At 39.3% G+C, this 27,855-nt stretch overlaps 1 protein-coding gene across 1 annotated transcript; it reads left to right on the forward strand.

Moving 5' to 3' along the window:
- ACTR3B (actin related protein 3B) lies at nt 1-27,616 on the forward strand. Its single transcript, XM_030237848.2, has 12 exons — nt 1-129; nt 7,446-7,501; nt 9,336-9,460; nt 10,396-10,506; nt 10,888-10,983; nt 11,136-11,243; nt 12,542-12,685; nt 13,276-13,449; nt 15,889-15,981; nt 25,480-25,605; nt 25,998-26,081; nt 26,673-27,616. Exons 1-12 carry the CDS (start codon nt 86-88, stop codon nt 26,766-26,768), a joined length of 1,257 nt encoding a protein of 418 aa, XP_030093708.1. The 5' UTR covers nt 1-85; the 3' UTR covers nt 26,769-27,616.
- The last annotated feature ends 239 nt before the right edge of the window (nt 27,617-27,855 follow it).

Below are 27,855 nucleotides of genomic sequence, written 5' to 3' on the forward strand. Positions count from 1 at the left end.
CGGGCCCGCCCGCATGGAGCCCGCGCCGGGGGAGCCGGCTGCCGCCCGGATGGTGGCGTAGGGCCCGCACTGCCGGCCCCGCAGCATGGCGAGCTGCCTGCCGCCCTGCGTGATCGACGGCGGCACCGGGTGAGTGCGGGCAGGGGAGACCGGCTGCCGGTGCCCGTGCTGGGGACGGTGCCCGTGCTGGGGGGGTGTCTCCGCGCAGCGCCCCTCCGCCGCCTCCCGCTGCCGGCGAGCGCTCCTCGCACGGGGCCGCGCTGCTGCCGTGTGTCCCGGTGGCCTCTCGGCTTGCTGAGGGTTTCTCTCCCCTCCGGCCTTCAGCGGGCTGGTGCCCATCGCTCTCGTCCTCCGTCTGCCCCTCCTACCCTTCCATCCCGCCGGAGCGCGGAGCGGGGCAGCCCTGCCGTGTCCCTGCCGTACGTGTTTCTGTGTGCCCTCTTCGCCTCTCTCTCGGGACCCGTTTTCGTTTGTGTCCTCTGGCTGTGAAGTATTGCATGATGCAAGTGCTAAAATTGGGGACGGCTGGTTTCAGGAGGGGAGAGGAGCCAGGAGCGCGCATTGAGAGCGGTCCGGACGCGATGCCTGGGAAGGTTCACGGAGGTGCCCGAGCCGGGGGCAATGCTATCGGTGTCTGCCTGGACACAGAGCCCAGCGAGCCCGGCTCCTTGCCCCGGGCCGCTCTCAGTGCGGGCTCCTGCCTCCTCTCCGCTTTAACACCAGCCGTCCCCAATTTTAGCATTTTCGGCTGAGGTGGGAGCTCGCTGCCTGGCTCCAGTGATGCGCTCGGTCATCCCTTCACCTTTCTCGGATCAGTGTGAGGTTCATTCCGTCCTTAACCAAAGCACAAGTTTTGTAACTCAAGTCTTTGAGGGCAGGAGTGACTCTGAATTGCAGAGGCTGTGCTTGGGAGATGTTTCAGGAGCGGCTCTGTCCTACCTCTCTGTGCTAGAGAAGACCTGAGTGGATATTCAGCATCCAGTCCTGCTGTGCCTTAGCGGGGGAGGTGTCAGAGGGAGCTGTAATTCAGCTGTAATACTGAATCTGTGGTGTGCTTTGGCTAATTAATACCTTTCCTTTGACCCAACAGTTACAGACAGCTCTGCGGAGAGAAAGTGAAGCACCGGTCCATGAGTAACTATTCGTACAGTAGCTTTACTTGTCAGACTTGGTCTCTCTGATTGCATTAATTTAGCCTTTCCTCTGCAGGGAATTTGCAACACTATTTAAATTTTTTTAATACTTGGAAAGTTATCTTTAAAATTTCCTGAACTGAACAATCTTCTAAAAACCAAACGCCAGACTAATCCAACCAAATCAAGAAACCCCAATCCCTAGGTAACCACAGGAAGCACTTTCCAGTTCTGTGGTGTCACATTGCCTTCTCCTGAAAAAGTGTGTCACATTTTGAAATATGTCTATATTAAACTGTCATGAAAGTTTTAGAAATCTTTGCCTGTTTCTGCTTATACTTTAGCTTACCAGAAACCAGCTCTGTCCCCTCAGTGGAGAATACTGGAGTTCACAGCTGGAGACTTTGGAAGTAGAATAGAGACCAAGTTCTATCTTGTGTCTAATTCTGCTTGCTCTTAGATACTTCTTGGTAGTTTCCCAGGTTTCTTCTATATATTTGCTGAAGATATTTAAAGTATCTGTTCTCCACAGATCTGTTGATATTACAGGATTACTACTTGATAGTTTAGAGAGAAATGGGAGGTCTGGGTGGATCCTTTAAAAAGGGTACAGTAGAAACTGTAAAACTGAGAAAATACATTAAATGCCAAAGCTGCCTTTTGCAGGAGACCCCCTTGGCTTTCAGTTTGTGGAGTAATTCCAGTGTTACACTAGCAGTAGATATTGCTGGCTAACAGTTACACAAAACAAATAAGGATAGGACATTGCTTATTGTGTCCTTTCAAAGAAATAATAATTGAAGTAGAATTTCTAAAATCTGTTTAGTGCTTGCATGGGTAAAGCTGATGGGTTTTATGGGGGAGGGACATGTATATTGTTTTGTTTCAGGAAGAGTTTGGATAGTCCCCAAGTGATGCACGTTTGTTTTTCAATGCCTCCAGGTGATCTTGATTCACAGGAGACAACATGATATCTCTGCTGGTGGGACTAGTGCTTGACTATGTTGTATGGCACTCAAAAATGGAAGACATTTCAGCAAAGAGACTTCTGAATGTGAAATAAGTTGTCTTGCAGAATTCAGGATGAAATGAGTCTGAACAAAAGCAGCCAGAAGAAGTAGCTTGACTCATTGATACACAGTCTCTGGAATTTTCCTCTGTGTGGGCTGAAAACCTTCTTATTGTTAGAATGAATCTACATTGGGTTACAAGCTTCAAACAAGTCATTCAAATTTTCCATGAAAGAGCTTTCAGATGAAAAATTAGGAGCAGCATAGCAGAGAGGGAAAGGTATATGCAGACATGCACTGTGGGATATTGTGTATATAAAATACACTTTTCTACTTAAATCTCTGGTACTGAATGAGTCGTTCTGTCCAGCCACTAATCAGTCTTTTTTTTTTCATGGAAGGGGTTTTAAAAAAATTGTTAAAATAATGGTTTTGTTGTTGTTTTGTGCATAAGGGGGCTGGCTTAATTTACTGTAACTTGCAGCCACCTGCCTCAGTCCTCAGTAAATGCCAGAATTCTTCAAAAAAAGTAAGAACAGGTGTATAAAAAATAGTTACAGACCTTCAGTGAGAAACATATTTTTATAGCAAGACAGGATAGTGTTCCTTTAGTCTATCGGATGTAGATGACTTGTATTTCCTTTGCCATAAACTGTTCATTCTTTATTCACAAATCTTGCAGAAATAGTTAATAATTTGCTATACTCTTTTCCATTACTATTTGCAAATGACTTGACATAGTGCAGTTTTGATGTGCTACATCTTGATTTTCTCTGCGTGAGATTATCCTCGTGATCAGTTTACACATTGCTGTCACTCTTTTTGTGGAGAAGGGCAGGCTATTTTTAGTTTCTTAGGACTATCAGGCCTTTTTGTGTTGCTGTTTTAAATAGCTTTAGACTTCACAACCAGTTTTATTAATTGGCATTTAACTGTGGGACATCAGAACAGTAGTAGGTGGGTGAGCAAAACAAAGGTATCTTAAAATATCCCTCTTCAGTGTATTTGTAGATACTGAGGAGTGCTTCTGGTTTGGGTGTATTTTACTGAAGCCATTCCTTTTTAGTGAAGAGAAAGTACTTTGACCAAGTCTTACAGATGAGTTAAGAGGTAAATACTTGATTTCTGGGAGAAGTGAGCTGGACTGAGTCTTGAAACTTGAAACTCAAGGCGTTTTTGATGTTGCTATTAAAGATTGCTGGAGCCTCAGAACATGCTATGTTTCCCCTCTCTTACTATATTTCAGAACACACATTATTGTAATTGCTCTTCTGGGTCCAAGGAACTGGAGTTAATTAACTGTTGTTTATAATCACAGGCTTCAGTCCTGCAAAGTGCTAGACTTTCTCAAGAAACCCAATGGCTCTGCTGTGCTCTTTATTCTTATAGTGGCTGCTTGTGCTCTTGGGTAAATTGTGCAGACAAAATAGATTTTTTTTTTTCCTATTTGAAATTTTCTCCTTCGAGTCTTCATTCCCATCCCTTGTTTTCAAAAGTGTTTTTACAAATCTTCATGAAGAACTCGTGTTGCAAGTTCCTCAGACATGCTTGTAATAATGATAATGGAGTCTGCTATGGCAGCCTGGCATCACAGGTGTTCTGGCAGCAGCAGCCTGGTTATTCAGCCTCTTAGCTGTCAGGGAAAGTGTTCTATTTACAGAGGCTATTTGTTTGTTTACAGGACTTTCTCAAAGCATTCTGCTATTTTTAGTCACTTCATATTTATATTTTCAGAGGTTTTTTTTTGTGTGAATGTAACTCATCATTCTAAAGATGTGGACCAAAAAAGCAATAGAGAGTGATCAAATGCTAAAGTAGTTGCATTTGGGCTTTGCTATTTTGTGTACTTGTACAGAGAAAAATTGAATGTCTCGTATTTTCAGATGGATAAAGCAGCTGCTTGAGTTTGTGATTTGTTCTCATGCTTTGGGAAGATTTTCCTAAGCATATCTCTTCTCTCTAAAGTGGTTGAGGGTGCAGCATCTGCTTCCAAGTGCAGTCCATTTGTATATCTTTGGAGTCAGTTCTTGATGTAAGTTCTTCTATCTTTCCATCTTGGTGGGACCTCAGAAGAGAACAGGGTTAGGATGACCAATCCTCATGCAAAGGTTTGTGAAACTGGTTTGTGTATGAACTCGTCACCTGGTCAAAACAGTATGAAAGAGACCACACTATTTTTAGAAATTGCTTGTTTCAACAACATGTAATTTCCAGAGATTTAAAACAAAATGTGTAGTCCTCCAAATCTCCTTGCATGAAATAGCTTTACTCTATTGGATCAGTTTTCTGCTAATTTTTAGTGCAGTATCCTATATTTTGGCCTGTTTCCAGTAGGTTCCTCTCTCACTGGCAACAAATTGCTGCTTTTAATGAAATTAAGTTGGAATACTGATTATCTACACATTCCACTACAGCTGTCTCTGTAATTTTACAGATCACAAGATGTTGCATTACCATTAGTCTGCTAGGCTGTAAACCAGGAGAAAGAATTGGTGAAGGGACTGGAGACCAGGTACCCTCTGTAACTGTTCAAGTCCAGAGCCTTTCTGTTCAGTAAATATTTAAATATCATGTAGGAAAGGGAGTATTTTCTGTAGGAGGTGCTGGAAATGGGTCACCCAAACTCTTTAATGTACCCTTGAGAAGAGGAATGAGTTTGGGTCCTGCTGGGTACAACAGAGGTCTGGGACCAAGTCTGCCATGTCCAGAGGCTCCTGGAGAGCAAAGAGCTGCACAACTGGTTAATCTATTTTCCTTCTATTCCTGAGTGGTCTTGGGAGAAAGCTGAGTTTCTCTTCCATTTGGTTTTTTGGAAACCAAAAAACCTGAAATGTGTCTGCTTGTTCCAGTCTGTCTCTTGTTTGATGTTAAGTGGATTGGTTTTTTTAACAGGTTTTGTTTTTCTGCTTATTTGCTTCACCAATGAACTGAGAATTTAGTTATTCTCTTTGTTTTAGTACTAGTCTTTCATGGATTAATGTAATGTAATAAAAATCTTTCCATATGTTACCTTCTGTGAGATTAATTCTTTGAAGACAATTTTTTTCATTCTACTTAGAAATAAACTTATTTGGTAGTATTTTAGTAGGAGAATTAACTCGGGTTAAAAACGAATCTGTAAAATACTGAGCTGCAGGGGTTTGGTAACTTTCCAGGTTACCCTGTAGGGGGATCTGATCCATTCTGGAGAGGGAAGGAGAAGCTCCTGCAGACTGGTAGCCCAAACTGACTTGTAGAGAGTGTTTTCTTTTTTTAATCCTGTGAGTGGGTGTGAGTTTAGCATGTGTGTTGAGGGGGAAAGGATGGCAAACTGAACTCACCTCTTGGCCAGACTTTAAGAAATGAGTTCTGGTTAGACTGCAGGAACCTTCTAGTTTATTCATACACGCAGATATATAAAAATTGTATGAAAAGTATATATATATGAATGTGTATTGTCTTTGGTTTTTGTCCCTGAGGCTTGAAAGGCTGTTTTTCATGATGTTTCTGCCTAATTGTCATTTCTAAGTCTTGAAACTAGGTCTTTTAAACAAATAGAAATGTTTTCCTTGGTTTTCATTATGTTCATTTAGTCATGATTCATTTCAGAGAGACAAATAAGAGGAAGTGGCCTGTACTGGTCTTAAATCCCAGTGGAACTCCTGTTGTAGCTTGTTATGTTTTAACAATATTCCCTAGGTAGGCCTCATTCTAAATTGTGAGGAATCTATGCAATAATAAGCATAAAAAGAACTTTTGCTAGTAATGTCCTCCTTTACAGTCAGTCTAATTTAACATCCTGATTATGTTTTTCTGAGAGCCACAGCAAGTGTGCATAAACAATTTGGATTAGACTGAAAGCATATGTCTATAATGATGATTAAAAACCCAACAAACCATTGCCTGCAAAACACAGTCCTTGTCTTTTTAGCCTTGGGGGAATGGCTTTTTAACTATTGTTTGAAGTCTATTGAAGCTATAGCTTTGAAGAGAAGTCGAAATATAAATATTTAAGTCCAAGGTCATTGATAATTCAATTTAGATTAATTCCTTTATCTAAGAAAACTGTGATCCTTAATGAGTATTTTTATACCAAATACTCTGTAAAGAGGAACCTACTTTTCAAGCTGCTAATGAAGATGCAAACCTCTTTTTTGGCCATGGCATAATATTATTTGCAAATATTGAGAGTAGGATGCAGACAAAGACTTTAAATTTACTTTAGGACCTAGACTGGGATTGGTCTCATTTAAGAATATCATGGCTTTATGGTTTTTGTGTAAAAATGATGTGAACAATGCTGATTCCCTCAGTTCCTGCTGCTGCTGTACTTCTGTTTCAAGCGAATGGCAGTACTCAAGAATGACATCAGTCTCTGCAAGCATTCAATCAATTTAGATGGGTTGGTTTTTCTTTTAACAGTTTCTGATGTGGGTTTTGTTGTCATTGTGGGTTTTTTCTTTTTTTTTTTTCCCCCTAGGTAATAGAGCTGTTTTTCATAGTCTGGGATATTAATTATTTCTAGATGCTAAAGACCTGGAGTAGCTTACTAGCCACCAAAACCTACAGAAATGTTTAGGTTTTATGTGAAAATCTCTACTTTTTTTGTTCCCCCTTCTTTCCTCTTAGGCCTTTAATTGTGAAAATAGATCTTATATGTATATTGAAAGAAATGATCAATGCTTTGTACCATCTGCTGCCCATTTCTAAAGCATTTCATCAGTGCAGGCTTGCTTTGGTGTAGTATTTGTCTTTTATCACACACAGATAATATACCTGTGACAAAGTGAGTGGTTTGTTCAAAGCCTGAAAGGGAATTGTATCAGGATTGTAACAAGAGTTCTCTCTCCTGTGGTTTATACTTGTGATACGGTATTTTTTCCTGTATTTGAGAATATTAAACAAATATGTAAAGTCTAAAGCTCTCTTGGTTATGGTAACTGAAGGGTAAAATCTGCATGGTCCTAATTTTTCCTAAAGGTGCAATGTGACCTGCCTGTCCTTTGTAGTAGCTGGTCAACAAGATGGAAGAAGTAAGAGTTGAGTTTTCACCCTTGATGGTTCTGAATAACACTAGCAAAATTTGTAAGCTGAAGTTGTCTGAAAAATAAAAATAAATTAACACCTAAAATATTTACCACTTTGAGTTTTCTTTTCAGCAGGATGATACTTGAAAGCATAACCCAGAAAATATGGACATGGCAGGTGGTGCATGTTTCACCTTCACTTTAAGAAGTGGAGTGAATTGAAAGTATTTTTTTCTTCATGTTTTTGCATCTAAGTGCATCGAATGATCTGGTGATATACTTTTTTTTCCCCCTAGGTATACGAAGCTTGGCTATGCAGGAAATACAGAACCTCAGTTCATTATCCCATCATGTGAGTTGATTTTTTTTTTGTCCCTCCAAATTGTAACATACACTGCTGTCACTGAGCACTTTGAGGATTAAATGACATGCTTCCAACTCAGCCTTCACAGTCCTGTGTCCATCTGGGAAGTGATATTCACCCTGTTAGCATCCTTGGCTGAAGTGTAGCTAAACAGAGCTCCTTGTCTGCAGTTAGCTAGGACTGTTGCTCATTAAACCAGCTCTTGGTTGCTATGACAAAGATGAAGAGAACTCCAGTCCAATTTCCTTTTTATCTCCATTATTTTTTGGCCAGGACACTTGAGTAGACAGAATGCAATTTACCTCCTGTCTACCTGACGCCATGGTTACAGCCTGGATAATCTGGGGGAAGGCTCCCAATCAAATTAAGTACTAAAGTGCAGGTGGTGTCTGCCTTATTTACATTGTCTGGGACTGTAGACAGTTTAATATTCAAAAAAGTTGTTGCTATTAGAAAATGTTCCTTTTGGGTGTGCGTTTGCCAATTAAAATGTTCTTGCACATTTAACTTGCTTTTGTTGAACAGATTTACTCTTTAATTTTCTGTGTGTGTGTTAAACTTGTTTAAAATGTTATACTTTTCTGGTGTTCTTGATTTTAATTGACATCTTAATAGTTTTTTTGAAATGCTCTGTGTATATATATATATATATATATATATATATAAATAGTAGTACTACGTATTTACATCCATAATGGCATCTGTTACCTACATTTATGTTAAACACTGCTTTTTACTTTTTGTAAACTTTACCAATTAACTGCTTATTAATGCATCTAGACTACCTTGTAGCTACTCATGGCAGAAAGTATAAAGATAAGGAAGTTATAAAGGTATAAATTGGTGGCCAAAGAAGTGAAGGGGACACAGTTCTTCACCAGGTGTAGCTGCAGTAATGCTTACAGTCTCACTATTTTAAATACTGTAAAATTTGAAACCTAAACCACTGGTAAAGATTTAAATGTCTTATGTTAAAGAAGTGGGATAGGAGGGATTTCCTGTGAATTTGCTATAAACCCTGTTTTATACAACTATAAACCTGTTGGGGGATAGTTGTTTTTCCAAAAGAATTGTTTGCCTGTGAGTAATTTTTTGGTGCCATTAGTATTTGATGTGTTTGTGGGTGATGCCTGCCTACTCTCATTTTCTGCTATATGTTATTTAGACCCTGATTATGACCTATTAAAAGAAAACTATATAAATAAGGTTATGTTTTAGCAGTACTTCATTCCATTTTTATTTTTAGCTTGCCCCAGATTTGATTTTTGCTGTCTCATCTTCTTGCCTACAGCAGCCATCATCTAATAATTTTAGTGATAGTTGAAGGCTGCTAATGGGAAGCATAAGTGTCTCCAGAGATTTCTCTGTAGCCCTGCAAATTGATTTCTCCCCTCCCTCTTTCCTCTTTCTCACCAACCAGGATAATGACTCCAATACTTATTTTTGAATACACAGTTTATTTTCTTCTTCCCCTGTGCTCTTTGTCTTTATTCCAGAGTTGGAACTCAGAAAATCCTATTGCTTACTGGAATGTTGCCCTTGTACAGGTTCAGTGACTGCTGTAGTCTGTAACAAAATGCATTTTCAGTATTTTCTGTGAATTATTAGGTACAATAATATGGGATGGGTGACCCGAATCCTGCAGGATGCAGTGAGAATGAACTTGGCTCTGTTGGCTTGTCAGTAGATCACTTGCATGATTTCTACTTTTTATATCCCAATTTTTATTTCTGGAAAAGAATCCTTAAATAAATAAACATTCATCACTTGCTATTTATCTGGTTTAATTTTATTTTCATTTGTTTTTTGGGTTTATTTTAAGGTATTGCAATCCGAGAGTCAGCCAAAGTGGGGGACCAGGCTCAGAGGAGGGTAATGAAAGGTGTTGATGATCTGGACTTTTTCATAGGAGATGAAGCCATAGATAAACCTACCTATGCTACAAAGGTGAGCATTCAGGAGACTTTGACAGCCTTTTCCAAATCTCACATTTTTATGATAAAATATTCTAGGACTTCTGGAAGCCATTCCAAACACGTTTGCATTTTTTGTTAAGTTTTTATTGCTTTTTAAGAACTGCATGGTTTGGTTCATGGCTTTACCCTTTTTTAGATATCTGTTTTACTTGTGCTGTCTTGTGTGGTTGGTGTTTGTGTAAATATTCATTGATACAGTGCAGCTGTTCAGTTTTCAAAATTCTGAGTTATTAAAATAGTCATATACACTGAATATTTAAATTCTTGCTAAAAGGTTACCCTTTTAACATGGCACACAAACTGGGAAATGTGTTGGATACTTTTGCTTCAGGGAAAGTCACAATTGTTTTGTGAAGGGCTGTCTTCAATGCAGTTTTTCTGTGAATCATATTTTCCATACCCTAGTAAAGGACTTCTTGTACTTACAAAGTGTTACTGGCTTATGAACTATGTGGAAAAAAATCATATTTTATACATCCTTCTGTGTTACTTAAATGTCAGCTGTGTTCTTAACGTTGAACAAAATGTAAACATCATCCCTGCCAGAAATTTTAGGTGAAAAATATATAGCCTATATGGTCTTTATTGCTTTTTATAATATGGAAAGGCATATTGAAGCCAAGTATGCTTCTCAACTTTTTAAGTGTAAAATTTATACAGAAAGAGGTTTAAATACAGTTCTGCAACAGACTAATAGGAATAGAGTCTGGACTCTGGCTGCTGGTCCTGCAAGGTAGAATTGGGCTTGGAAGTTCCTGGGAGCAGGAGGTAAATTTGAATTGTTCCTCTGAATTAAAGTCAGGATGGGTTTGATGAGGTTCCTGTGAGATGAGGTGTCAGACTGTTCCTGTTGCTGGGTTTCTTTGTCCTTGCATGATCCGATGCTGACAAGCTGTGCTCTTGCAGTGGCCTATCCGACATGGAATTGTTGAGGACTGGGACCTCATGGAGAGGTTCATGGAGCAAGTAATTTTTAAGTACCTTCGAGCTGAGCCTGAGGATCACTATTTTTTAATGGTGAGTTAATGAGGCCTGGTAAGGAAGTAGTTTTGTAAGAGGAAAACCAAATATCATTCCAAGCACAAGTAGCTCTGCTGAAGGATTTTGCTCTGTATGTCTTATTTCTCTAGTAATGACAAGTTTGGGTTGGGAGGAGAAAACTTATCTTTAAAGCTGTATTATAACTATTTTGTGTTAATTTTGTCATGCAGGCTACTGCAGGTCAGCTATTGCTTTTGAAAAGCTTCAAACACTGTTTAAATTCTGTTTGAAATTTTTTGTTTTGAGTGCACTGAGGATTTTAAAAGTTGGATTACCAAAAGTTTGATTAGCTTGATAATGAACTAATCAAGGCAGGATCCTATTGAGGTGCTTTTTCAAAGCTCTTTGTTTTTGCAGACAGAGCCTCCACTGAACACACCAGAAAACAGAGAATATCTTGCAGAAATCATGTTTGAATCATTTAACATCCCAGGACTTTACATTGCTGTGCAGGTGAGCAAAGTGAATGCGTTCTTCTAAAGTAGAAAACAACTGCTGTGGTTTGGTCTAGTGTAGGCAGGGGTGTAAAATGTTTGAAACTGTACTTTTTGGGAGTGTAAATTAGAGCACTCTGCCTGCTTCTAAATATAAACTCTGTGCTGTAGGCAGTGTTGGCCCTGGCTGCCTCCTGGACGTCACGGCAGGTTGGGGAGCGGACTCTGACTGGAATTGTCATCGACAGTGGTGATGGAGTGACCCACGTGATCCCTGTGGTAAGGAGCAGGATGCACTTTGAAATCAGCACTGCTTTGGAACAGGGTTTGCTTACTATAAGTTTAAATAAGAAGCACCAAATGAAACCTTATTTTTAAATTTTTAGTGTTGGCTGGGACTTCTTTCCTTGCAAAAATATGTATTTCAGTATGTTAGCTTGCAGACTACAGGAAAGTCACAGTAAGGAACCATCAATCTAGCTTTTAAAAGGCTATTTCTGTGTAAAACCTTACAGTTACTGTGATGCCTCAGTTCTCTTAAATATCAATGATTATCATGGGTTTATGTTTCCTTTATGCCAACAGTGTCTGACAAGAAATGTCCTAACTTTTTTGGGTTGTGCCTAACTTTTTTGAGTTGTACCTCTGAATTAAAGAGGCACCCTGCATTTTGACTATTTAATATATCTGGTAATGTGTGCCTTTTATGTGATTTAATTGTATTTTATTGTTTCCACTCTGCTTATGTGGAAACAAGTACAAATTTATATAAGTACCTGTTCTTTTACATGATCAATCCCATCACTTCAGTTATGTGAGGATGTTAAAAATACAGAGTTATCTGTGCATACTGACATCTGCTGATGTAATTTTGTGTATTTTTGAACCATTCTGTGTCCTTGAATGGTCAGGTGTATTAGAAATGAAAATTTGATTCCCTTTAACTTCATCTTGCACTTTGGTGTTAACTTGATTTTCTTAGTGTTTTGTCATATGGGCAGTGCTGAGAATAAACAGCATTTACTATGTGAAACTGAAAAGTGTAAAAAAAAGGCAAGGGAAGAAATAATGTGTCTCAGCAATATCAGTGTTTTCAGTAAATACATCCTAAAAAAAATTCAGCAAGTAGATTTCTTGGTTTTGTTGTGCTCATTGTAAGATCGTACTTCTGTTTGAGTTTTCTATTCAAATGTGATTTTTCTTGTCTCAGAAATTTAATTTTATACTTTTTTCTATTAATTTTTCACTCTCAAACAGAACACAGGTAGTTTATTTATGTTTGCTTTTCTAATGATACCTTAAAGGAACCATCAGATCTGACTAATACATACAGATCTGTCTGATATGTTTACCACTTGTGTATCTATTAGACAGTCAATATCTGTTTATATGTGGTAATTAAGGTCTTTAAATAAAATTATATTCACTTTGCAGTGGGGTGCACATTTTTAGAGTGATTTTGAAGTTTCAAGATTTTACTTTTTAAAGAAAATCAGAGTATTATAAAAATGAATTTTAGTTATTGATACACAGTGAGTTTTCCCCTTACATATGTCTTTTCCTCTCCTCCTACATAGGCAGAAGGCTATGTAATTGGAAGTTGCATCAAGCATATTCCTATTGCAGGTAGAGATATTACTTACTTTATTCAACAGCTTCTAAGGGAAAGGGAGGTAGGAATTCCTCCTGAACAATCTCTGGAGACAGCAAAAGCCATAAAGGTACATCCTCCTTTATCTCTTAATAAATATATAGTAAATCTCCATGAGCTAATTTTTTGGCTCTAGCAAGTTGCCAGTGGCTCTCTTAAAAATGCAGATGTGGGCAGTGTGTTACAATTACACCAGCTTCTGGTGGTTTATCCAATCAAGTGTGGGGGAAGGAGAAAGAGGAAGAAAATATTCATGCTGGGCTGTTTGGAGTGAGTATGTTCCGCAGCTTAAATCAGCATTTCAACTTTGGAGTTGTTTAAAATTTGCTTTGTAATAGAACTTAAAAAAAAAAAAAAAGTAGGGTGATTGTGTAGGCCTGCTCTTGCAGTGAAAGCTTGCCCTTGAAATTCTTTATTGTTGGTGATGTTTTCATTTTGGGAGAGGCAAATGTAGCTGTGTCAGCATGTGCAGCCCTTTGGAAGCAAATTGGCCTCGTGCCTTGAGGGGCTGAGGCTTCAATAGGGATTTGGGTGGGAAAGTCCCTTGAACAGCTCCGTCTGTAAGAATGCTCACATTTTTCTTTTCTGATTGTGTTGCACTTTAATTGACTGATGTACTAATGATTTCGGCTCTTTTTAACACCTGGTGTTTCTTACCAGGAGAAATACTGTTACATTTGCCCCGACATAGTGAAGGAATTTGCCAAGTACGACGGGGACTCTCGCAGGTGGATCAAACAATACACGGGCATCAACGCCATCAACAAAACCAAGTTTGTTATAGATGTTGGTTACGAGAGGTTCCTCGGGCCAGAAATCTTCTTCCATCCCGAGGTAAGAGCAGGGAATAGCCGTGCTCACTTGTGCCATTCCTGGTGCCTGGGCGCCATCCCGTGGCAGTGAGGGGCCAGTGAGTCTCCTGAACACGAGCCAGGTGCGCTCCCAGGTAACGTCAGCACAGCAGAAAAGTGTTTTTGTGCTGTCCAGTCTAACGTTTAAAACATCTGGTTCTGTTCCTTTAAAGGCAATCTGAACTTGAGAAGAAATTGTTTAATTTCACAGTTCTTGTACAGAATTTTCCTCTTTCAGCATCATTTTAAACAAGCCTGCCTTTATACTTTGTATGCTGCCAATTCCTTTGGGCACTACTAAGCATGACCTTGATGATATTCTAAATATTGGATGCAGACTTTAGATACTGAGTCGATTTGTAAGGCATGGATGATAAATTTATCCTTGAAGGAAGTCTATTGAAATCTCTTTTGGTGTAGTCATAAGTAGTATGTACAATTCTGGGAAAGATTACTGTACCTCATCTCTCTGATTTTTGATAGTTCAGTTTGATTGAGTTTCAGGATATTGTTGAGGGGAAGGAGTCAGGTTTTAATACAGGTCCTCTCCATTCCTGCACACTTAGTTGAACTTATTCAGGCATCCATAGTCTGTAATACTGTTAAAAAGTTTTATTAAAATCCACATCAACACTGGTGAAGTTTCCCTTTTTCTACCCTCCTCCTTGGAAGAATATTAAAAAGCTTCTTTCTGCTTCCTTTTGTCTGAATTCCATCTGTAATCTCCTTTGGTCAGTTTGTAACCATCTGATCTTCTGCCAGTATTAAATCTCTGAGCTAAATAGTTTTTCTTCCCTGCTGTTTACCAATGTGATTTAACAGAGAAGCACTGAATCCCATGTCACACATAATTTCAAGAGTTTCTCATTCCATAGTCTCTAAAGAAAGACTGTTGGGAATGGGATAAAGAACCAATTTCCATTTTTTTCATTTCTTGGTAGTTTCTTGACTCTGTATTGAAAAAAACACCCAAACCTGAACTGACTTCCTAGACAAGAAGAATATAATAGGTGGTGTGTACTGCATCAAAAGAGAATTTCATGTGTTTCATTAACTCCTCACTTAAAAGGGTAGCAGCTTAGCTAGGTAAAAAGTGCCTCTGCTAAAGCTGTCTTGTAATCTTTTCCTATTTTCACTTTACAGAATTTGTTCTGAAGTCTTTAATACTCCTGAAGTTAGAGCTTGGGGTTTTTGGCTATTCAGATTATTTCTCTACTTTTAAAATTAGAGATTTTATTTGCCATTCTCCAACCATATTGTATTGGCTGGCAGACTGCAATTTTACATTCAGCTCTGTTGTCCCTGTTCTGGGATGATGTTATACCCTAACTCTCATTTCTACTTATTCTTTTTCCCTGCTTTTTTATCAATATCTTTATGGAGAGCTCAGGAGTTTTCAAGCTGTAGTTCATTCAGATGAAAACTCAGTGTGCAGCAGCTTCTCTTTTGGGTTATGTGGCTTCATTTTTTTGCTTCTTGCATGATTGATTCTTACCGTGGAAGTTAGTTTGAGTTCTTGGGAAGTGCCCCCATCATTCTTAGGGCTCCTGAGCTCCAAGCCAACTTCCTTTGCTAGTTTTCTCTCAGGTCAGTGTATACTTGTTTTGCTTGACTGTTGTTATTTGTTCATCCATGTAGATACCTCATCTTGTTTTGAATGTAAATCCCATGAAATTCTACACAAAAGCTTGTAATATATGTAGAATAATGTATTATTATGTATTGGTAAATAATTTAATTTTTTAGAGTTTACCCTCTGAATGGAAAAAAACATGGGCTATTACCAGTTCTTTTCTTTAAAGCATATGTTAGTGGAAAATTTCCACTAGATTATTTTCTAGCATTAGCAACTCTTGAATCTCTTTTACAAATGCAGAAATTTACATCAGCATTGTGCTCATGTTTGCATTGATAGGGACTTTCACTCAAAATCTACAACTATTTATGCTTTTTTGAACATTAAAAAAGCATGGACTTGGGAAAAATATGACTTTTTGGTGAGAATTTAACTGAAATATTTTAGTAGCATTAAAATCTTTTTACAGAGAAGCATTCTGATTTGCCCACTGGTGTTTCTAATCTCACTTGAAAGGAAAGGCAGGACCACAGTGAGTGGTAACAGTATGTTTAATATTGCAGGAAAACTCAAACTCATCTTGCAGGCAGTAAAAGTGCATGGTGCATAAATTGTACACAGTGACTTTCTGACCAAGGAAGAGAATCTGATTTTCTTAGCAGAAAAAAGACATTCTCATTTGCCTTGCAGAGAAGTGTTTGTTTTATTGTAGAATAATTGATGAGCAAGGACTTGAAACTCCCACTCATCCCCTATTATAAAGTCTCTCCACAGTCTTGTTTCTTCCTTTTTAATTTCTCTGTTCTTTGGATGAAAAAATCTAATGCCTGTTCTGTTTCATTTTAGTTTGCCAACCCTGATTTCATGGAGTCCATTTCGGATGTAGTGGATGAAGTCATACAGAACTGTCCCATTGACGTCCGGCGGCCCTTATACAAGGTATGGCCTTTCTCTGGTAGGATTCATGGCATTTATGGAAGGAATTGCAATAGGAGTCTCTCCAAGCTAGGTCTCATAAGCTTTTGGAGATCTATTTCACACTCAAGATAGCTCAGCTCCTTTAGAAGGCATAAAATTACCAGGGTGGCTTTTGTGGTAGTGTGTGGTGGTGTTTGAGGGTCCCCAGGATGAGGGGAGAGATGAGAATGTTGACTCCATGTTTCAGAAGACTGATTTATGATATGATATGATATGATATGAAAATTACATATTAAAACTATACTAAAGAAAGAGAAAGGAGACATCAGAAAGCTAGAAAGGAATGAATGATAAAATCTTGTGACAGACTCAGTCTGACAAGCTGGCTGTGACTAGCCATTAATTAAAAACAATTCACATGCTGGGTAAACAGTTCTCCAAATCACATTCCAGAGGAGCATAACATGGAGAAGCTGAAGCTTCTCAGCTTTGCAGGAAAAGAAATCCCGGCAAAAAGTATTTTTCATAAAATATGTCAGTGACAGTAGTGTTGGAAACAAAAATGTTTTAATAAAAGGCAAAACAACAAAACTCTTTATAAAGAAAAACCAACCCAGAGTCCTTGCCCCTGGTAAAACACCTCACAAAAACAATTAGTTTCTTTGTAATCTTCTTTTTCTAATAAATTACTTAAACAAAACTTTTTTGCTCTTACCCAATTAACTATCCTTAAGTTTGAAATAAAATCCCCCAAATCCTATAAAATGTCTTTTCACCTAATTAAAAAAACCCAACAACTTCTATACTTACTTCCTTTTTTAAAAAAAACAAAAAATAATTTTGTCACTCCATCAACTAAAACCACATTCCTATAAGGAATCGTGGTCAGAAGCATGTGCATGGCTACCACTTCCTCCACAATGAGAAATGTGAACTTTTAAACAAACTGCTGTTTCTGAATGCCACAAGATATTTGCTGCTTATTAGTTTTGAAAGAAAACTTTCTGTAAAGGCTCAATACATAGGTAGGTATTGTCCCTGAGGAGCTGTGGCAGAGGGATGTTACTTCTATCTGACATTGTTAAAGTGAATTCTTGTGCATGAAGGACTTCTAGTTTTGCCCATTTCCAGGGTTATACTGTGGTCTTAGTCCTCTCACTACCCTCCTTCCCCTTCTTTATTAAGTAGTGGTTTCCAATATTTTTTTTCATAGTCTTGTTTTGTACCTGCCCGTTGTTTGCAGTTTAGTCAGTACTGCATCACTTATAAAGTGCATGAAAACTGAAAATATTTAGGAAGAGAACAATTAGGCCAGCTTAAACCTGCTTAAACCCAGGGTGTAGTCCAGAGAGTACTTTCAGTTCCTGATTTTTTAAGGACTGAAAAGTAAGGTACTGACATGCATAGTCCATGGCAAGTTTTGTCTGTATTGCCAGCACATCCCACATCCCCTGGTTCCCTTTTTTCAGCTTGTGCAGGAGCAGCACAATTTTGGAAATTACACTATAAAGCTATAGCATGCAGAGATTTGTCTGCTCATGTAAAAGGTGGTAGTGTTCCTCACCTAGTAGAATGAGCTTTAAGTTCCAGCTAAGTCATGTCTCAGGATAATTTGTAACTAATAAAATTTTGCAGTGTCTTCTCCTTGCCTGGTAAGCCCTCTGTGTAATCTAGAATGAGACCTAGCACTGCAGAGCAGATCTGTGGGGCAGGATGGAAGGGGAAGTTGAACTCCTTACCAGGTTCGTATGTCAGTTCTGCAGTAGGTGTCTTCAAAGACTTTAAGCTTAGGTAGCAGCAAGGTTTAGGAACCCCTTCATGTGTGGTTGTGCCTAGGGGGTCTCTGCTTTTTATCTGAAAGCTTCCTCAAAGCAGATTCTTTGCTTGGTAGGGTAGGGTTTGGTACAGATTAAAATTTGAGGTTAAGTTACTTCTGCCTCATAATCAGTAGACAAATAACTTTCCCTTGGCTTGCCACTGATTGAGGCTTTGTTTTTCCTTTTTTCTGTTTTTCATTATACTTGCTTAATTAAAACAGAGTTTCACAATTACTTGTGGAATGTACCGAGAGATGTCAGTAGTTATTAGTGGTAATAGTTGCTATCTCCTTTAAGCAAGGTCACTTCAAAGGGATGAGCATCCCTTGTTCTCATTGTTTAAAACAGTGTAGGGATGCAGAAATATTCCACTCATACTTCTCTCTGAGGTTTATCAGTTTCACTTCCCATGGTGCTGAGTGCTGGCCAGCCAAGGGCCTGTGCTTTGGAGCTGAGTTTCCATCAAATGTGTTTGGATTCTTCCTCAGTGTTCCTGCAGAAAATACCTAGCAGTACTCTTATTTCAGGTTTTATGTGGGATGTAGCCTTTAAATCATTGTTCCCATCTTTTGATGTCCTGTGGTATTTCTGAGTTCTACTGCCAGTATCCCTGTTTCCTAATCTGATCAACATTTCTCTCAGAAGGCCAGTTAGCTTACCTTGTGTTGATGTTTGGACCAGTAGAACCTTGATAAGACTTTAGCCAGATCTGTGACAAGCCAGCCTAAAGGGAAGAAAGCATCTAAGATTTGTAAATGCTCATTGGTCAAAGAAATTACAAGAGTCAGAGAGTCTGAAAGTTTTATTAACAAATTACATACTTGGCATGGAAATTGATCTGTTAGTCCCTGACCTGCTATCTAAGCACACAGCAGTAGGTTTTGGGTAAAGGGGTAAGGTGCAGGAATTAAAGAGGGAGAGATGAATTAAAGAAAGAAAGAGACAAAAAGAGAGCAGTGTTGATCCAACTGCATCAATCTGGCCAATGACAAGTCTTGGGGGCACCCCCTGGGCTTGGGGTGGGGGTACCTTTTTATGGAGAGGTTTCTCTGCCCCAAATACGGGTTTCTTGCTTTCCATGTAAATTAGTTACCATGTGCAGTCTTGTTTTATCAGGCCTTGCTGGAAAAGGGTTGGAGGGCTTTGGGGACTTTTAGTGGCAGTAGTCCCACCCTGTAGTCCATGCCCACTTCCTGCCACTCATTTCTTGTACTCTGTTGTTGTTTGTTCTCATGGACAAATGCCCTATGTGTCCCTGGCCCCTCTTCTCCAGCCAAATCCTGTTCTCACAGTGTGGTAATACCAATAGTCCCTGGTTATTACCAGCAACTCTTGTCTGCTGTTACCAACAGTCCTTGGTTGGCTCCACAGCCATTTAGTTATTGGTGTTTGAGACATACACATGAGCCCCTTCTTTTCTGGGAATTGAGAGCTCAAAAGAATTCCACTTTGAACTGCTGGCTGTTTACAGGACCAGTAAAGAGTGGGCTTTAATCATAATACTTTCCCATCCTGGCCACAATTTTACTTGCTAAGTTTCTTTGAAAGATCAATAACAAAAATACTATTTCACTTGAGCTGTTATTTGGGCAAGAAAAAAGTTTCCAAGGCTGTTTGTTAAAAGACAGGTTCTCATTTAACACCTGTTAGTTCTGGGAACAGACAGTGTTTCTGTTAAGCTCAAGAAGGGCTTGGTCCAGATCCCATTGGGGCCTGGAGTGGGGGAGATGCACCCTTAGAAATCCATCCTACAACTGAAGTCAGCTCTGTGCCTCCACAAGATCCCATAACCTGCAGCTGTTCAATACCAAGCACAAACATCCTTCCACACATGATGAAGCCTTTTTTAATTGTATAATGATTGCCAGCAATGCACTCTCTAATTCCCATGATTACATCATCTTAATGTGTTTGCTTGGAAAAACTGATTTGTATTCTCTAACACAGAGCTGAGAGATCTGGATTGCTTGGGATGAATTGCTTTCTGCTAAAACAGGGAAAAGTAGGTATGGGTTTGAAACCAGGGGACTTGCATTGAAATTTGGAAAAATGAGGTTGCTTTTGGTGGGTTGATTATTTAATTTATTTTTTTTTTTTTTGCAAACCCAAAGCTTCAGAAAGCAAACTGAAATTTAAAATGAATGCTCAAATGAAATGAGAAATGACAGAGGAGATAAATTTTGGATCTTACCATATGGATGAAACAGTTTGGCATCCTGGCTACGTTGATCATTCCTGTGTGTTGAATTCCACTGAAAAATGACCCATCCTGCATGCAGCTAAAAATCCTGTATTTGTGGGGCTCAGTGAGACATTCCATGACCCTTAGTGTTCTCTGGGAAGAATGGTGTATAGTTCATCTAGTTCTATTTTTTTTTTTTTTTTGAGAATTTCTTAGCTTCCTTTTTTCTTAAAATACTGCTCCACAACCTTTCCTTGTACTTATATGAATATATAGTTTTAACTGATATCTCAGAAATGGAGAGAAATTGCAGGGAGAGTGCAGCAGCATGATGGGGGCTGTGGTCTGCACAAAAATGAGACCCTTCCCCAGCTTTCAGGTTCCTGTGAGCCCACCAGTAAATTCTGTATAACTACTGCACACCCAGCTTGGATCAGTGATGAGCATCTGCTCCTGTGGTACAGCCACAGCAGATGCTGGTGTGGAATGTTTTCAGCACTAGCTGGTATTTAAAAGTCTCTTTTCAACCTGAAAGTGCTCTGAAACTTGTCCTAACATGTGTCTCTTAGGACATGAGTTTTTGGCACTTAGTGTCAAAGACCAGTCTCCTCCTGAGTGGAGTTATAATAACTTCAGAGGTGGACAAAGGGCTTTGAAAAGTTTGAAAAACTGCTTACAGTAATAAACAGTATTTTTTGTTAGTAACAGATTCAGAAACTATCCCTTTTATTCCATGCTCAACTTGATCTTGGTTTTTCCTTATCCAGGGTCTCTCCCCAGGTACTTCCAGAGTTAAATGAGAACAGTATTAGCAGTTCTGAGGTCCTTGCCCTCTCCCAGTACAAAGGATAGAAGTGTAGGGTCACTGACTGTCCCAGCAATTTATTTTTTTTTCACCTTTTCTCTGCTGTGTTTTTAGCACAAATATCTGAAAGAAAGATATAAGATAAATGACATCTGAAGCCAGGTAAATTACGTCAGAAATATCCCTGAAAGGTCCTAGGCAAGCATGCTTAAGCATTTATGATTCAGATCATACTGAATGAAATGACAACATCCTTGACCTCAAACTTCTAAGCCAGGTTCTCAAGTTGAAAATTCTGCATGAGGTGGGGGACTGTATGATATTGCTAAGTGTGGTGTTTTATTGGAGATGAATTATCCAGTTTTTCCATGGAAACACAGGTGCATGGAGAGAAGATTTTGACAAATGGGCTCTTTTCCTTAGAGAACGGGCCTTCTTGGCTGGGTGTGCAGCTGTTGTGGGCTCAGATTAGTCTCTCTCAAAATGAAAACTTACTGAAATTTTAAAGTCAAGGTCATTGCTACATTTAAGACTTGGGCTGCCCTTGTTGTGTCAGTGTTCACTGAGCAAGTTAAACTGCTGAGCTCACAAGAGCCCATCCTCAAACACTGGACAGGTCCTGGGGCAGGGACAAATGGGGTGGTAAAAGCCCCCTGACATCACTTCTGATTTCAGTTGCTGATAAATAGGAACAGCTGGTGTGAGAGCAGCTCCAGCTGCACAGCGTGGTGGGTAGATGGCACTGTAGGACTGGCTTTGCTGATCTGTGCTCCAGCACCACAGAAATTCGGTGTCACTGACCCAGAGCAGAGTGGGGAGGCTCTGGGGTGAGGGAAGGGTGGAGAGACTGCCAGGCCATGGCATCTGCTGGCACCATGACAGGACATGGGAAAGGAAGAGCATTCCTGCTGAATACTGCAGTATTCCTGTGGTGTTTAAATGAAAGCCCCAAGGGATTAACTCCATCATTGTAGCACAGGAGTACTGAGGAGAAGCCCTGCTTGTTCCCATCACAGCTCTAAATAAATTTGTAAGGTTACTCCTGCTAGTTGGTTTAACAGTAGCTCAGTGCATCTGCAGGATTTTCTGGTTCCTTTTGTGTCTGAGGTGTATTTCTGCAGAATGGCACCACCATAAGTCATGCTGAAAACTCTTGCTGTGCCTTGAAATGTGAAATGAACATTAAAGTCATGATTTTAAGGAAAAAGAAATTATTTCTTTATTATTAGAAGTAAATGTATTTTTAAAGTAGTGTTTCTCACAATAAATTTACTTCTTTGTGCTATATTTATTGTTTGTTATTAACAATATTTATCCTTTTACTTTCCATACTGTGTTGGCAAATAGTGCCCTGTTTTAACCAAATTAACAGAGACATGTAGCTTAATTGATTCACTTGCTAATGAAGTGCTTGGCTTCAGCTTGTGAACCTCCTGGTTTTACCCATAATAATTTTTATTAACAGTCATATATTGATCTCATTACATGTCTCTGGTGGTCTGGTCACGTCATGTTAACTTTAATTTAGGCTGTCAGCTGGAAAGAAGGGAAAATGGGATGTGTTGTTCTTACTTGCCAGAAAAGCAGGGGATGCTTTGCAGTGCTGCAAAGTCTGCTGTGTCCAGCTGAGAATGTGCTCACACCACAGTGCAGTGTGAAGATGCACAAACCAGTTCAGCACCTTGTGTTTGGTACTGCTGAGTTCTTCAGGAGCTAACTTCCCCCTTTGGAATTTTTATGTGAGCTTGATTTAGTCAGAGATTCCTGTTGCAGGAGCTGGGTTGCTTTGTTGGGTAATTTCATATCTCTGCAGTGTTACATTGTACAGGCATAATATCAGAAATGATACAAGGAGAAACTCAGTACCACATTGCTCATAAGAGAAGCAAAAGGTACAGATGAGAAGGGAGAAATTTCTTGCCAGCCCTCTGAAGTGATTTTGATGATCTTAGAGGTCTTTTCCACCATAATGGTTCTGTGATTGGTGTCCACTCCCTGGTCTCCTTCCAGAAATAGCCTACTTCCATTTATTTGCTTGCTGTGGTTAACTTTTTCAGGTGTGTGGAAGAGCTCTGTCCCTCTCTGCTAAGGGAACACATTATTTCAAAACAACTTAAATGTTCAGCCAGTTAGCTATGAAAGTGAAACCAGCTGGAGGTTCTTTCCATCAGCAGGTATGATAATTGGTGTTAGCTGAGAAACATGTGGGCTGCTTGGAGCTCTTAAACCAGCTGAAGTGTGTTTGAGCAGAGTAAGATCAGAAGAAGTCTTCTTTAAAGGAATCAGCTGGAAACAGATACTTAAAGCCTAACTTCTTTGATGTCTTTCTCTGGGAGGCCAGGGGATTCTCTGATATGCTGAAAACCCAAACATCACTAGTAAGCTTTCTCCACAGATGTATTTAGCATGCTTTATTTTTATGGTTTTTAAGTAGTTATTGGAATTACTCAGATTTATTCCAGAGAAGATATTTAAGAGGTCAGGGTGGAGGGGTATGGGTGGTGCCCCTTTGGTTGATTTTTGGGGCTTGTATTTGTATTTTTTTTAATCTGATCATTTTTTCTTACCTTTATTGTGTCCTTTGTAAGTGGTGGGTGTGGTGTTTGAAGGGTTTGGAATGGATATGGATTCTGCTTTCATTGTTAGTGGGGATTACCTGGCTTCTGACCTGAGACCTTGGTGAAGGCTGTATGACAAGTCTAATAAACAGCATGGATTTGGTCTGGTACTGACAATAGAGCAGGGGAACTGCAACTGTATAATTAAACATCTTCTAAATGCAGTTGGTGTCACCTAGTTACTTATATCCAGAATTTTGCTTAGCCTGGCTGGTCCAGATAGGTGATAAGGAGAGGACTCATCTTTTCAACATTTCTACCTTGGTGCTTCTGTTCTCCTTGGGCAGTGTTATTGTTGATTTTGGTGTGTAGAAGTACCTAAATAGTCATAATTTGAAGAAGATGTAACTTCTTAGCCTCTAATCCTGGAATGATAGCTAGGTGGAAAGATCCTCTCAATGATGCTGCTAACTCTGTAGTTACATTGGTTTTGGATGTATTAAAAAAAAATTATTTGGTTTATTCTGGAATCTATTTTTAGTGATAGCATTGTCCACTTTATGCACTATGCTTGAAGTTTAATTTGCTTTGAATAGAATTATTGCTTTCACATTCTTTGCCGACTTCATTATCTCCAGGTAATATTTTCTGATGACATCTTTTTAATTGCTATTTCATCACTCAGGTTGGTTGTTGTCTTTTTTTGCCCATTAGCAATTTCCTTTTCCCAAGTGGAGTGCGTGACCACTTTGATGCAGGGGAAGAGATGTTCTTGTTTATGGGGAGAGTAGGGGGAATCCTCTCTCTCCTGCTTTAACTTTAGGATCAGCTGTGATTTCTGGCTCCTTTCTTCTTCTCTGTCCTCCTCTTTTCCTTTTGGAAATGTTTCAGTAATGTTATGGGGACTTGTGCTTTTCTTCTTTAAAGCACACCTGCCTTCTTATGCATTCTTTTATACTGTAGATGATCTGAAGCTGTGAAGAAATTACTTTTTCCTGCTGTAATGGTTTTATGATGTGCAGGGCTTTTTTTTTTTTTTTCTTCTCATGAAAAACAAACAGCTTTCTTCTCACTTTACAAGGTACAAACAAGATTTCCCTGATTATTTGTTGCTTAAAATCCAAGCATTTCTCCACCCTGCAAGTCTGAACACTTATTGTGCATGTCTTTGACTCTTTAGATCCATGAGCAGGCTGAAAACAGTGGGTCAGGGATTCTTTCATTATGTGCACAGTCTTGGTCTGCAGTGTCAAAAAATGTTACTGAGAGATAATCCTTGGACCTTTGTACAGTGAACTCCTGATCCAGGTTCCTTGTGGACATGTGTCAAAGGCGTGTGAGTGGTTTTAGCACTGTGCAAAGGCACATGTGCAGTTTTGCCATGTTGAATTCTTTTTTCTGATCATGAAATGCATTTTTGCTGCCACTGATGTTACGTTCTAGGGGTCCTGTTTTGAATGCCTCACCTTTGAAATTTCTCCTGTGTTAGTCTGGGATGCTGCAACATTATCAGAATTAGGGATGGGAAATTCTAAAATGTCTGTTTAGAATCCGAGTACAAGTCCAGGCTAAGAGGCATTTGGTTCTGCTCTGAAAACTGAGTAATACCAGATAAGCAAGGGAAGAGGCATCATACCTTCCTCTGTGCTGCAGTTCTATTTGAAGGTGTGGTGCCTGTTTTGAAGAACTCTGGAAATTAGAAGAAGAAAATAGAGTTCTAGATAATTTTTTAGCTTTTGTAGCTATGAAGTAAGATGAGACTTGAGCCTTATTTAGTGTCAGGGCTAAAACTGCTTGCTGTGAACATCCCTAGATGTTCATCTAGAAACTTCTTGATGTAGTTCTAGATGTACATCTAGAAACTTCTTGATGTAGTGTCTTATTTCTGCTGCTTTGTGTATGTAGGGTACTAGCTCATGGAATCCATTCCTTTTAATGGAATCCTCCTTTGTTATAACCCATTAACATAAATGTATATAAAGGAGAAAAGTAGGGGAGCCAGGAGCTTCCTGTGATTTGGGGGGTGCTCAAAGTGCTCTACCTGCTTTGTCAGCTTCCTAATGATGCTGAAATTCAAACAGTCACCTCTGCAGTGCTGGCTGTTGAGAAACTTGCTTGAAGATGGATTTACAGAATGTGTTTTTGTTTTCTGCACAGAATGTGGTGCTCTCAGGAGGCTCCACGATGTTCAGGGACTTTGGACGACGGCTGCAGAGGGATTTGAAGAGAGTGGTGGACGCGAGACTGCGGCTCAGCGAGGAGCTCAGCGGTGGTCGGATAAAAGTGAGTGTGTGTTTCAAGTGCATTTATTACATGACTAATGACAGAAATCAAGTTGAAAGTTCTCACCTCACTAGTAAAAATGTGCTGTAAAGTCAGTAGGATTTGTTAATGTGTTGTTAGAAGCGTTGGTAGCCTTGCAGTATATGACGTCTTTATAGGAATCTTATAATTACTGTGAGCAGGTCTGGTTTTCCTTCTAAGAGATGTGTGAGCAGTAGGCAAGAGGGATTTAACTTTGTGTCCTTCATCATAGTTATCATGAAGAGTTTTATGACTTGGTCTCCTAGGGGGAGCATATCTGAGTAATAAGTGATGTGAATGGAGGGTTGAAGGTGTCTGCTTCTGACCATGTGAAGTTTGAAAACCAACTAAATATGAACTGTTTTCCTTAGCCCAAACCAGTGGAAGTTCAAGTGATAACACATCACATGCAGCGTTATGCAGTTTGGTTTGGAGGTTCCATGCTGGCTTCAACAGTAAGTCTTCACCAAAGTTATTCTTAATTTTTATTGCTTGTTGAATTCTGGGTGTATTTGATCTGAGTACTAAGTTCTAAACTTTTTCGTTGTGACAGCCTAAACTATGTCACATTCTGGAATCCTTACCCAAGTTTTATCTCAGTAAAATTTGTACAGGGCAAATGGGAGCTTTGCTCAAGTGAGGATATCAGGAGTTGACATAATTCTAAAGTAGATTTGATATGATAGTTCCAATATAGTGCCTTTATTCTTTAAATCAGCACTAGAGATTAGTTAGGACTTCAGGAATATAGAATTCAAATCAATGGTCTTAAATGCAAGAGAGAAGCAAATACAGGAAAATGGGAGCAATTGCTGTCTGCCAAGTGGGATTTCTTACTGCTGTGTTTAAAAGCAGTCTTATGACCAGACAAGCTTCTCTTGATTAGTTGTGTTCGTATCCTAATATTTATCATTTTTTAATATTCAAAATGTAATACAGTGTCATAAAGCTGCAATCTACAGAAATGCCAAGATGTTATTTATTTGTTGTTTTTTTCTACTTACCTTCTTATGCTTTTGGGGGGGATCTGTTTTATATTTTTATAGCCAGAGTTTTTCCAAGTATGTCACACCAAGAAGGACTATGAAGAGTATGGCCCTAGTATTTGTCGTCATAATCCCGTTTTTGGAGTCATGTCATAATGCTCATCCAGTGGAAATACAAATATTCTGATGCTGTGCTGGTGAAGAAACTCTTGCAGTGCAGAGGAAGGCAGCAGATACTGTAAATACTGAAACAAGATGTGGTTAACTCTGAGGCATTTGGATCACTATTGTGCACTAAAGCACAGCTTACAGCCCCAAGTCATTTCAGTACCAGCCATTTCTCTGCTGAATACTCAGAGCCTTTCCTTCTTTCTTCCTAAATGTGAGGTAATTGAAAATGGGTAAGTCTTGGTTTAGGAGGTTGTGCAAATACTACTGAAACTGAATCTTGAAGAATAAGGCAGCGTTTTACTGCTTGTGAAAAGATCTGAACTTTTCCCACTTGTGCCCTGAGTTTGCAATCAAACCTTTAGCAATGGAGCACTAAATACCACATTGCCTTTAGGGGTGTTGGAATGGATACAGGTACCTACCCAAATGGAATAGATTGCAGGATTGGGACAGTACTTTGTAAATGTAGGTTTTCATATCATTTTGTATTTTATGATATTGGTAGGGTGAATTGATGACTAGTTCTAAGCATGAACAGCTGTCAATGTCATGGAATGGTGTTATGCATTTCCAAGTGTGGGGCATGTATTGGATCAGTGCTGGTATATTTTTTTGAGGAAAAAATAAGCCATGTATGATAGAAATGGATCTGTTCATGTTTGGATGATGCAAAGTGATTTACAGTATTGTATGAAGTTTATTATAGCCACTGTTCCTTTGTTTTGAATTTTCTGAAGCTGTTTTTTAGGAGATGATGTTTTGTTTTGCTGTTGGTGAGTGGTGGATGACACATGGACTTTGCACCAGTGAAATAAAAGCTGTTAACATCTTTATGAATGGCTGTGGTAGTCCTGATTTACTCCCACGCTTCATCTCATGAGGTTGGCTTTGCATTTGGATGTCAGTCTGTGTGGGACCACATACACTGAATGTAAAGGGACCTCTGGAGATTTCTGGTCCAGACTCTTGTTTAGTGCAGGGCTCACTTCAAAATCCTATGTTTGCTCAGGGCCAGTCAAGTTTCTGTGAATGGAGGTTCCTGAGGACCTGGGCAAGCTATTCCATGGCTTAA

This window comes from Serinus canaria, chromosome 2, assembly GCF_022539315.1.
Source record: "Serinus canaria isolate serCan28SL12 chromosome 2, serCan2020, whole genome shotgun sequence".
Classification (NCBI taxonomy): Eukaryota; Metazoa; Chordata; class Aves; order Passeriformes; family Fringillidae; genus Serinus; species Serinus canaria.

Coding starts and splice junctions, on each gene's coding strand:
- ACTR3B (XM_030237848.2), top strand. CDS start 86: ATGGCGAGCTGCCTGCCGCCCTGCGTGATCGACGGCGGCACCGG. Junction 10,507..10,887: donor AGGATCACTATTTTTTAATG/GTGAGTTAATGA, acceptor TTGTTTTTGCAG/ACAGAGCCTCCACTGAACAC. Junction 25,606..25,997: donor TCAGCGGTGGTCGGATAAAA/GTGAGTGTGTGT, acceptor TGTTTTCCTTAG/CCCAAACCAGTGGAAGTTCA.